This window comes from Carcharodon carcharias, chromosome 21 (assembly GCF_017639515.1).
Source record: "Carcharodon carcharias isolate sCarCar2 chromosome 21, sCarCar2.pri, whole genome shotgun sequence".
Taxonomy (NCBI): Eukaryota; Metazoa; Chordata; class Chondrichthyes; order Lamniformes; family Lamnidae; genus Carcharodon; species Carcharodon carcharias.
In genome coordinates this window covers 40,010,500-40,023,089 of record NC_054487.1, presented here as the reverse complement: position 1 = coordinate 40,023,089, position 12,590 = coordinate 40,010,500, and the positions used below count along the sequence as shown (strand labels likewise).

Genomic DNA, 12,590 nt, shown 5'->3' with positions numbered 1-12,590 from the left:
CTGTGGAATTCAGACCTACACTGACGATGCACAGTAAAGCTACAAATGTAATAATAAGCCACTTAGAACCGCAGCTGTCCGCCATCCCCACAGACATTACCTGTTTGTTTTCAGCCTGCTGCTCAGACAGAGGACCAATATACAACTTCAACCAATTAATGGTAAAAAGCTACATGTGAATTGATGTGGATTCACCATATGTGGGACGTGCTTCAGTCCAAATGAATGCTCAAGTCAAAATATATTCCAGTATTCCACCCACACCTACCAATCACTCACAACCCACCACAAAGCCAAGAGCAAACCCTCTATTTCCTCTCTGTCTTTATTGGTCAGTTATCACCATGCCCCAACCCTGCCACTCTTCAGGTTGGCATGCAGCCACTTACCAAGTAGCAGTCTCAGTCCAGCTAATACATAGTGTTACTTAAATATACTCACCCGCCAATATATTGGTGAAAGTGGCATGACCAAGATTCTATATCAGATTGTGAATCTACATGCACCATGACAATGACTGCGGTGTGACCTTATCACTAAAAATGTAAACTTCAGAACTGATGATAAAATCCTTCAAGAAACTCTAAAATTCTCAAGATCTTACCAATACATTGTTCCCATAAAGACAGAGCGCACAATATTCACAAATGGCTGTACAAAAACTTAGCATTGTGATTGCATTTAAGACACTGCTTGAAATAATCTATTTTAAAATGGAAGTATCATTTTAATTTGTGCCTGCGACTTTAAAACTGCAAAGTTTTAAAATCTTCTAATACATATTGTGTTATGTCTACTAGCACAGTGAAAGGCCAGCGGTGGGATTATACATTTAAAAGAGCTTTTCGTTTTGCGATCTGTGTGTTAACCTAAAGTAGAAATGGAACCTACTTGGTAATTGGTACTTGTAGAGGAAAAGTCACCTTCAGCAAGCAGTCCCGAGTTTGCACATTTTAATGATATACAACCACCAGAGATTTGTGCAACAGACTGGCAGGGGCAGTTTGACTAATTACTTTATACATAGAAACTGTCATGGAGAGAACTCGAAGTCTTTCATAACTTCTAAGGACTTTTTTCAATAAAAGCAAGCATTCAAATTTCAAGCAGTAAATAGTTTGGTGTTTGAATTGGGGCTTGGTGGCCCGTAGGATGCATATTGTAATTGGCCTTGTAAAGTTGAGATGCTATGAGGTAGCTGCCAAGTCTCAAGTAAAGTATGGCATTTCAGATTTCAGTCCAACAGGATAGTAGGGAAGCAAACTGAAAATGGACTCACTGAAGCCTTAAGTAGAAAATTGCTGAAAAAAGAGACATATCTGAGCTTTTCGTCTTAGACTCATCAGGGCACCTTGCAAGAACACCAGCTTAAGGGGAAAACAACCATTTATACTGTATGTGAAGAGAATGTTGATTGGTTGGCAAGTGGTATTGCCATGGAGAATGTACCAGTTATGGTGACTGATAGTTAACTGCCAAACATTGTTTGAAGTTTAAACTAGACTGCATGACCCTGATTGGTCAAGATATTGCCCTGAGGAATGAGTCAGCGAATGGCTATCGCTTATTTTATTTAGCTAAAACAGGCGCAATGTGTGTACATGTTCTTTCTGTCTGCGCAGAACAGGGCCCTGTGTATTAATATATGTAGCTTCCAGAACACTTTCATGTGCCACACTGTGAGCCCAACTGACTATCTTAAATTGGTTGTCAGGGTAATTCTTAGCACACTGAGGATTATTTAGCAAATGTTGTCCAGTCACACAATAGCATCTAATGTTTGACACTGTGTTTTGAGTTTTGCAAGCACAGGCTGGTTGGGTATGGTCTGTACCTTGCCCATTGCAAACAGCGGAAGGGTCATGCTGTTTGATACGATCCACCAGTCTTTGGGATGCATGACCTACATACCTAGCATCACACTGGCACTGAAATTCATAAACCACATTACTCACTTGTGTGCTGGATCAAACCTCTTTTTGACTTGACAGCAGCATCCTCGTGTTGCTACTGCATAGTAGCAGCATGAAACAGCTAGCTTCACCTGTTGCTCAAATTTTTGAGATATCTTGCCCTTCCAGGGTAAACTGAGGTAGACTGGGCATTTTTCAGAGTCAAAAGTTACGGTCTTAGGCAGATTGCGTGATATACAGAACGAAATGATGTGATCAGGGTAATCATTATCCTCAGGATGCCTTTGATGCACCTATTTCAGCATCAAGCTTGCATGATGAGCAAATAGTTCAGGCCCTATTTACAAGGCTGCCAATAAGACCAATCTTATAGGAACTGTAAGAATCCCAGCGTGTATATTGATCAGTGAAGTTAGGCTTGCGGTACACCATGGAAGAGAATCCCCTGGCAGATTTTCAACTAGCATGTTAAAGAAGGGGAGTTCATTTGATTGCTCCATTTCAAAGGTGAATTTGAGCGCAGGATGAAGCCGATCAAGACGTGAGGAAATTGTTACATGCAGCTGCAGGATTAAATATATCAAACGTATCATTCACACATCGAAAATATGTGAGAGGTAGGAGGCTAAGTATCATTCCATCAAAGACACGTTGTTGGGTTCCATGAGAAATGTATCTTCGATGGAATGACACCTAAATAGGGCCCGTGCCATTTGCCTGCCATGCAAGCTTGCTGCTGAAATAGGGAGCATCAAAAGCATCCTGCGGGATAATGGCTACCCTGATCACATCATTTCGCGCTGTATATCACACAAATGGCCTAAGGCCATCACTTTTGGCCCTGAAAAGTGCCCAGTCTATCTCAGATTACCCTGGAAGGGCAAGATATCTCAAAAATCTGAAGCTAGCTGTTTCACACTGCTACTATGCAGTAGCAACACGAGTGGTATTTGCCACTAACAGCTACTGCTGTCAAGCCAAACAGACGTTCTACCTATTACACAAATGAGTAATGTAGTGTATGAATTTCAGTGCCAGTGTGATGCTAGGTATATGGCTGTATGTCCCAAAGACTGGTGGATCATATCAAACAGCATGTCCCAGCCATTGTTTGTAATGGGCAGGGTACAGACCGTACCCAACCTGTCTGTGCTTGCAAAACTCAAAACATAATGTCCGACATTAGATGTGATTCCGTGATTGTACAACATTTGCTAAATAATCCTCAGTGTGCTAAAAAATATGCTGTCAACCAATTTAATATTGTTAGTTGGTCTCCAGTGTGACACATTTGTGTGTACTGGAAGCTAGATATATTAATATCTAGCCCTGTTCTTTGCAGACAGAAGAACGTGTACACACATCACACCTGTTTCAACTGAACGAAATAAGTGACAGCCATTCATGACACATTCCTCAGGGCAATGCCTAGACCAATCGGGGTCAAGCTGCCTGGTTTAAGTTTCAAACAATGCTTGGCAGTTAACTGTCTGTCACCATCGCCGCCACTTGCCAACTAATCAGCACTTTCTTCACATACAGTATAAATTGTTGTTTTCCCTTAATATTGGTATTCTTGCGAGGTGTCCTGATGTGTGGAAGACAAGAAGCTTAGGCATGTCTCTTTTTTCAGCAATGCTTAAGTTCTGTACTACAAATGACTATTAGGTAAGTGGAACATGGAATGCCTCAGCTATTGCGTTTTCAAGCTCAGAAAGAAGGCTATTTGGCAAAACGAACCTATTTTTCTCTTGACTGTTGTCAATCTTCATATGCTCCTTCTTAGAACAACCTTAAATCTCTTACTCTTGCATCACATCTTTGTCCTTTGAACCTTTTTGAACTGTGACCTTCCCTGGTAACTTACTTCATTGCCTTTGTGTAAAAGAAAATGTTCAACCTGACTTGCCATCTTTTTTTAGACGTGGAGTGGGAAGGAGCTTCATCAATTTGTTAGCTGCATTCGTCCCTTTTCACTCGGTCAGAATCTATATATATATATTGATTTGGACCGCTTACCTCTTAGTGAGCTGAAATATCCTATTTAGTCTGATTGTTTTAGGGCCATAAGAACAAGAGGAGGCCAATCTGACCATTGAATTTATTCTAGCATTCTGTTAAATCCCCCTCTAATTTGTATCTTTACCCCCTTCCATCTGGCTTGGTTCAGTAACCCTTGAGATCCTTGCTGAACAAAAATCTTTCCACCTCATTTTGAAATTCTCAGTTCACGCAGTCTCAACAGCTTTTTGGGGAAGAATGTTCCAGATTTCGTTTGCACTTTGTATGGAAAAAGCATTTCCTGATATCACCCCTGAAAGGCCTAACTCTAATGTTAAGGCTACGTCCACGCTCTCAAGCCTCCACACCAAAGGAACTGGTTTCTCTCACGTAAACTTAAGCGTTATTATATCCGTGTCGTGCCAGGTGTGGTCTGCCTGAAGGCAGGTCCTTGGCTCATTCTCTGTTGATGCTTCATCCTGAGTCTTTTTCTTGGCAGGTTATGTCAGTTGTAGTTTGCCATTTCCTTCCACACTCGAGGGTGGGGAGAGGAGAGGAGGCAGATCCCAAGCCCACGTGAACTGGAATGGGAAGCAAACCCCAACTGTTGCCGTTATTCTGAACCACCAGCAAGCCACCTAGCCACTTGGGAACTGGCCCCCTGTTGTTAATACGATTTAAAGAATTTTTTATGTATTTCTGTTCCATGGCCTTTTAACTGAATGTTGTTGCACCTTTGCAGATTTCTGTTCCACGGTGACCATAGTGGATCCTTCTAACGGAAGGTTGAATTGTGTAATTTTCAGTGGGAACGCTGATCTACTTCCTAAAATCTACAAAGTTGGAGATGTGGTTCGTTTCCATAGAATAAAGGTGGGTTTGTTAACTTGCTTTGTGTGAATTGAGCATTTTTCATCAAGAAGGGCGCACAGTTTAGAAAGAATTTGCATTCGTATTGCGCCTTTCATGACCCCAGAACATTCCAAAGCGCTTTATGACCAACGAGGTACTTTCTAAAGTGTCATCACTTTTGCGATGTAGGAATCATGGCAGTCAATATGCGCACCGTGTATGACCCCATTTTAATACTTGAGAACTAACATGACCTCAGCAACATTCAGTATATAATTATTAAAGTTTGTGTATGATAGATATAGAATAGATATAGATTTGGGGAGATGGTGGTGCAGTGGTAATGTCACTAAGTTAATAATCTGGAGGCCCAAGCTAATGCTCTGAGGACATGGGTTCAAATCCCACCACGGCAGCTGGGGGAACTTAAATTCAAATAATAAAATCTGGAATATAAAGTTAGTCTCAGTAATGGTGATAATAAAACTAACATCAATTGCTGTAAAACCCACTGGTTCAGTAATGTCACTTAGGGAAGGCAACCTGCCATATTTATCTGGCCTGACATATATGTGACTCCAGACTCACAGCAATGTGGTCGACTCTTAACTGCCCTCAAGTGGCCGAGCAAGCCACTCAGTTCAAGGGCAATTAGGGATGGGCAACAAATGCTGGCCTTGCTAGTCACACCCACATCCTATGAAAGAATAAATCAACATATAATAATACATCATATAAATATGAAAATGTTCACTTTGTGAAAATGTTATTCACTTGTGGATTTCAGCCATATTCCCTGGTAGTGACAGAAGAGACTTAATGAAGCCCCTGTCCCTTCCACTACCACCCCCCCCCCCCACCCCCAAACAACATATTCTAATCACCGGTCCCAACCACAAACACACACACACGCGCACACACACACCCCACCCCAACTCATTCACTCACTCAGCAGGTTCTCTTCCCAACCTCCCCCCCTCCCACACTCATTCACTTACTCAGCAACCTCTCTTTCGAAACACCAATCCCCCAAGCGCCAGCTTCTCTACGTTTTCCCCTTTTGGGTCTCGGTGCCAACGCATGTGAAGCAGTTTTACTAGCCCAGGGCAAGGATCCTGTAGAACAGGCAGACAGGAACAAAACTCAATCAATTTTCAGCCACCACTTGCCTTCCCAGCTCAGCCACATAACCTCCTGACTTTTCACACACTCAGTCAGTGATTAAGCTGCATTTGCCTGCCTCTGCCTGTTCTTAGTTACATAAAAACATCCTGGGCCCACTGGATCTCACTGCTAAACCCGTTTCTAATGTCCTGTCAGAACCTCCAGGCTAGGCAGTCTCCTATCCACAATTGTCATTGCTGCCTCGGAGGAGGGGCAGCTCGGACCCGTGACTATGACCTCTGCGACCCACAGTTTGGGAAGCCCTGGACTAGATAATTTGTTTCAGTGATTTAGTTGAGAGTTAGATATTGGCCATGCTGGAAGAAACTCTCCTGCTCCTCCTTGAATTATGCCATGAGATCTTTTGCTTCCATGTGAGAGGGCAGACGGGGCCCTCACTTTGACATGCCATCTCTTAACGAGAAAATCCGAGGACTAACCTAGGAACGATCAAGGTGATGAGATTGATTATAATGAGAAGTGTGACAAACTGTGGGGAAATCATTTGAGAATCATGAGGAAACCTGCTGAGGTCATCAGTGTCTGAAAAAGTTAATGACTTTAATTAATTAATTAAGATCAAGATGCAGGCAGAGATCATTGTAGTTGAATTATAGGAACAGGAGTAAGCCATTCAACCCTTTGAACCTTTTTTGCCATTCTAGGAGATCATGGCCGATCCTTACCGTTATTGCACCATCCACTTTGGATCCATATCTTTTAATACCCAAGTTAAGCAAAAATCCATCAGCCCAATTTTGAGCTAGCATCTACTGCTTTTGTGGGAGTTTCACCCTTCTACCAATCTTGGCATGAAGAAATGCTTCCTGACGTTCCCCTGGAAGGCCTGGCTCTGATTTTACGGTTATATCCCTCCCCAGACTAACTCACAAGATGAAAAAGTTTCTCCACGTGTACCTTATGAGTTCCTTCCAAAATTCTGATAGCCTCAATCTTAACCTTCTATAATCCAGGGCATACCAGACTAATTTATGTAAAATCATCTCATAATCTAACACTTGGGAGTCCTGATAGCACTGTGGTGAACATTAGATGGGTATGATCCAGTCAGAGACTGATCCAAACTGCACTGCAGACTCTAGGAAATATGGAGCTGACTCAACATCAAACTCTGAAGAGCATGGAGTGGTGGTTTAACGGAGCTGAAAGTTTGCAAACATATTAAAAGGCAACAACAGCATCTTGCATTTATTTAGCACCTTAAAGTATCAAAAACATTCCAGGAGGGTTTCACCTATCAAATAACCTTTACTTGGAGAAGATCCTAAGTTGATGGATCTTGACAGACGCAGCTGGAATCACAGTTGAATTTCCATTGATGTAATATCACTACTAAAGATTCATAACTTCATATTTCAGGTGCGATTTATGACATATTTAGAGGAACAGAGAGCTTGGGGACAAGGTTTGTGGCTCGAGTGGAGGTTTTGGAAATGGGATAGGGCAAGGCCATGAAAAATTTAAACACAAGGATTGGGATTTTAAACTTGAGGCATTGGGTGATTGGGAGCTAATGTAGATCAGTGAGGAAAGGGTGTTGCTACAGGATAGGGTACAAGCAGTATTTTGGAAGAGCTTAAGTTTACAGGTGACTGGGAAAACCAGGAGACCTTTGGAGTACTAGAAGTGGGACAGGACAGTGGTATGGGTGTGAAATTCAGTTCCAGATAGGCTGAGTTGAAGCAGCCATTGTAATGGAGATGGAAAGGGTGTTCTTTATGACATAATGAGGTTGGAAGTTCAGCTTGGAGTTCAATGCAATCGAATGCTGAGGTTGAGAAATGTCTGGTTTATCCTGAGACAGTGGCTAAGGGAAGGGGGTTGCCCTGTCATCCATGTGGTATTTATCTTGGTGACAAATGACTCCTTGGCTTTCTCACACACTTATTAGAGGTGACGGACAATGGAGAGGGGTGGATTAAAGAGATAGTTGGCAAAGGAGAAAAAACACCCGGATTCCTTTGCTCTCCAAAATGATCCCAGATTATAAGTCTCGAGTGTAGTGTCTGTCACACATCAGATGCGCCCATAACCAAAAGGAAGTCATATTTTCCACTTGGTATTTCGAACACTTTTAACACTACTGAATTGTTTCAGTCTTACTCTGACAAACCTTTACCATTCCTTCCAAATCCCTGAGAGCGACTAGTTATATAAAAGTATTCAGATTCCAAGCTCTTGAAAAGGTCATGCCAATTTGAATGCTGCTGAGGTCTGACAAGAGCAGGTTTCCATACAGTACCTACATTTTACAATTCTCCTGCAGTGAATTAGTATGAATACATATTGCCAAATGCTATGTGTGACTAACAGTAAACATTGATGCTCGCTTACCTCTGAATAATCCAAAGAAAATGTAACTGACATTTTGCTCCCTAAAGGTTATTTTTTTTCACAAGCTTGTCTCTAATCCCAACGGGATTGTAACACACGTGGGAGGAAAATGAAAAGAACCAAATCAGGTTTCAGGCGGTCTAACAATCCAGATAAAACTGAGCAAACGTGAATAGAGCTGCTCCCAGTGGATCTTATATGTTTACTTGCATGCTTACTGTTAATTTTCTCATTATGTACTGAACAAACTGTTGAGTAGGGTTTCATTTCCTGGGCAATGGAGAGACAGGATGTGAGCTACCTATTAATGAATCAGAGAACGAAATATCACAAAAGTAGGCCATTTTGCCCATCGTGCCTGTGCCAGCTCTTTTGTCCAGCTATCCGTTTACTCCCCTGTTCGGTCCCCATAGTCCTGTATTTTTCCCTTTCATGTACTCAGCCAGTTCTCTTTTGCTTGCCACTATTGAATCTGTTTCCACCAGCCTTTCAGCAGTGCATTCCAGATCACCATAACTCGCTGAGCAAAGACATATTCTCTCATAAAACCTCTGGTTCTTTCACCAATCACCATACATCTTGTCCTCAGGTGACCAACCATTCGCCACTGGAAGCAGTCTGTCTTTATTTACTCTATCAAAACCATTCATGATTTTGAACACCTCTATAAAATCTCCCCTTAACCTTCTCTGCTATAAGGAGAACAGCCCCAGCTTCTCCATTCTTCCCACATAACTGAAATCCCTCATCCCTCGTACCATTCTAGTAAATCTCCTCTGCATCCTTTCTAAGACTTTGACATCCTTCCTAAAGTGTGGTGCCCAGAATTGAACACACTACTCCAGCTGATGCCTAACCAGCCTTTTATAAATTTTAAGCCAAATGTACTTGTTTTTGTATTCTCTTCCTCTACTGATAAAGCCAAGGATCCCATGTGTTTTTTTAAACAGCTTTTCCATTGGTCCTACCACCTTGAAGATTTGCATATGTACACCCCAAATCTCTCTGTTCCTGGAACCCCCTTACAGTTGTACCATTTTGTTCATATTGCCCACCAAAACTTATCACTTCACATTTCTCTGTGCTAAATATTATCTGCCATGTGCCTGCCTTTTTCATCAGTGTGTCTGTGCCTTCCTGAAGTCTGTTACTATGCTCCTCATCAGTTACTATATTTCTGAATTTCATGTCAAATGCAACCTTTGAAATTATGCTCTGTTTACCCAAGTCCAGGTAATCAATATATATCAAAACGAGAAGTGGTCATAATGCTGACCTCTGGGGTACACCATTGTATACCTCCTTAAAGTCTGAAAAACAACTGCTCAGCGCTACTGTCTGCTTTCTGTTCCTTAGCCAATTTCTTGTCCAGGCTGCCACTATCCTACTAATTTAATTTTGTTAACCAGTCCATTATATGATATATATTTGAGATTAGAATTGAACTCACACGAGACTGTGATGGTGCATGTTAGATCTGACCTTTCATGGTAATATTGATTACAATAGCTCTAGAGAGGGGCTGCTCCTCACAGCAAACAAATCCTTGCAATATCTAAATGACTGAATATTAACCAGCTCTTGTAGACAACATTTTGGAAAGAAGATGATATCAAAAATATTTTTTTGAAAATTATTGGATGGCCGAGGTCCACTGATCTTCAGATGTTTCACAGTTGTCTTCCCTACATCATAAAGTCAGAAATCAGGATGTTCACTGATGACTGCACAGCGTTCAATACCATTTGCAACTCCTCAGATAAAGATGCAATTCACATCAGCATGTAACAGTAACTGGACAGCGTTAGGCTTGGGTTGATAAATGATAAGTAACATTCGTGCCACACAAATGCCAGGCAATGATTGTCTCCAACCAGAGTTGCAACAGAATTCCTTTTGCTCACCATCAGCATCCTGAAGGTTAACAATGACTAGAAACTTAACTGGACTAGCCAGGTAAATACTGTGGCTACAAGAGAAGGTCAGTGTTTCATTGTGTGGTCAGGGTCTAGACAGAGGTTTTGGGGATTGTCTATTCTCCCAAAGGATGCTGTTCGAGCCTATAGTTTCTCAAAACCATTACTCTTTATTTACAGCATGTATTTACATATTTGGACCTCTACATGAGGTTGGAGCTTCTCCTCCTTCCAAATGTCTCTTGCTTCTCAGTCTTATGATCTGACATCAATATTACATCAGTGTCATATATGCTTCTGATGTTAACCCTTTACTCTATAGTCAGGGGTTTAGAATTTTGTGGGAAGTGACTCACCTCCTGACTCTCCAAAGCCTGTTCACTATCTACAAGGCACAAGTCACCCACTTGCTTGGATGAGTATAGCTCCAACAACACTCAAGCTTGACACCATCCAGGGCAAAGCAGTCCATTTGAATGGCACTCCATCCACCTTAAATATTCACTCCCTTTGCAACCAGTACCCAGTGGCAGCAGTGTGTACCATCTACCAGATGCATCCAGGAACCCGCCAAGGCTCCTTCAGAGGCACCTTCCAAGCCCATAACCTGTATCACCAAGGAGGTCAGTGGCAGAAAATACATAGGAACATTATCACCCACAAGATCCCCTCCAAGGCACACACCTTCTTGATTTGGAAATATATTGCTGCTCCTTCATTGTCACTGGATCAATAACCTGGAACTCTATCCCTAACACATGAACTGCAGCAATTCAAGAAGGTGGCTCACCACCACCTTTCAAGGGCAATTAGGGCTGCTCAATAAATGCTGACCTTGCCAGCAATGCTCACATCCCCTGAATGAATAGGGAAAAAAGTTGAGAAATATAGTTGAAAGGCCAAGGTTGAAAAGAGTTATACGATGAGGGCAGTCTGGAGGTCCATGGCTTGAAGCCCCAGAATGGGTTGTGTTTAAGTGAAAAGAACATGGTGGGATATAGGAAAATGACATATTTGGATCTGAGAACGTTCAAGAGAGAAGAGTTCATAAGACAGAAAGATGAAGATTGTGAGAGAATGTGTGGTTAAAACTTGAGTAAGAGAGGGATGACTTCCTTTTTTTTTGTATTAATCTGTAACAACTTAAAGCACAATTTACTTTTGTATCATGCTTTTAGCTTAAGTGCCTTGGGATGTTTTACCAAGAATGATATCAATAAGAAAGATTTGACATCTTTTTAACACCGAACCATCGAAGGGAAATCAGGAAAGATGACCAAATGCTTGATCAGAGGTAGGCTTTTTGGAGCAACTTAAAAGAGGACTCTTAGGTAGAGAGATGAAGAATTTAAGGGAGGAAGTTCTAGGGCTAAGGGCCAAGGCAACTGAAAGCACAGTTACCAATGGTGGAGCTGTTACAAGCAGAATGTGCAAGAGGCAAGAATTGAAAGATTGCAGAGAATTAGAGGATTGTAGGTGAGGAAGAGGTTACAGAGGGATAACGAGGGATAAGACTATGGCCGGATGAGAATTTTAAAATTGAGTCGTTGCTGCTCCGGGAGCCAATGTAAGTCAATAAACATAGGGGTTATGGTGAACAGGACTTGGTGCAAGTTAGGACATGGCCAGCCTAGTGTTGGAATGAGCTCAAGTTTATGTAAGATGTGCCAGGAGAGCAGTGGAATAGTTAAATCTAGAGAAAACAAAGGTGTGGGTGAGGATTATAGCAGCACATGAGCTGAGGCAGGGCTGAAGTCGGGCACTGTTATGGAGATGGAAGTAGGCGGTCTTGGTGATGGAGAAGATATAGGAGGAGAGTGGCAAGGACGGCAGATCTGAAGGAGAGTAGGACAGTCGCTGAGGCGAGGGAACTGTTAACGATATCAGATAACATGGGAGCCAGGAAAGAAAGTTGGGTGGTCCGCAGTTTGGTGGGATTATGGTCAAGGGAGCAAGGGGTGGGTCTCATTCAGATGCTGAGCTTGGAGAGGGCATGAGAGGAGATAGGAGAGAAACTGAAGAAAGTTCAGGGCTAGGGGCAGCAGGGGGGAAGCTTGGCCTGATGAGTTATTGGACAGGAAGAAGCAGCTGGAGTGCCAAAATTCCATGAGCTACTCACATTTGTTGTTGAAGATGAGGGTGAAGGAGGCAGGGGAGAGGGTTTTAAAGACATAGTCTGTAGTGGCGATGGGAAGCCAGAGGTTTTGAGTAGACCTTGGAATAGTGAGTAGTGTTGGCAGAGGACAGCATGACCTGAAGATGCTTTATGTGGTTCAGCCAGATCTGGCAATGAATGGTTAAACCAGTTTGCCATTTATACCCAAGTCTGCGACCCTTATATCTTGTAAAATGAATGTGTAACACTAGTCTGAAAGAGATGTAAGTTTCA

General features: G+C 42.2%; 1 protein-coding gene across 10 annotated transcripts in view; it reads left to right on the top strand.

Annotated features, from left to right (window-relative positions):
* pot1 (protection of telomeres 1 homolog) overlaps positions 1-12,590 on the top strand; it is a 350,815-nt gene that overhangs the window by 215,819 nt on the left and 122,406 nt on the right. For all 10 annotated transcript variants that reach the window (XM_041216484.1, XM_041216483.1, XM_041216491.1 and 7 more), the window contains one exon: positions 4,657-4,787. In XM_041216484.1, the coding sequence (XP_041072418.1) occupies positions 4,657-4,787 (131 nt within the window). The remainder of the gene's footprint in view (positions 1-4,656; positions 4,788-12,590) is intronic.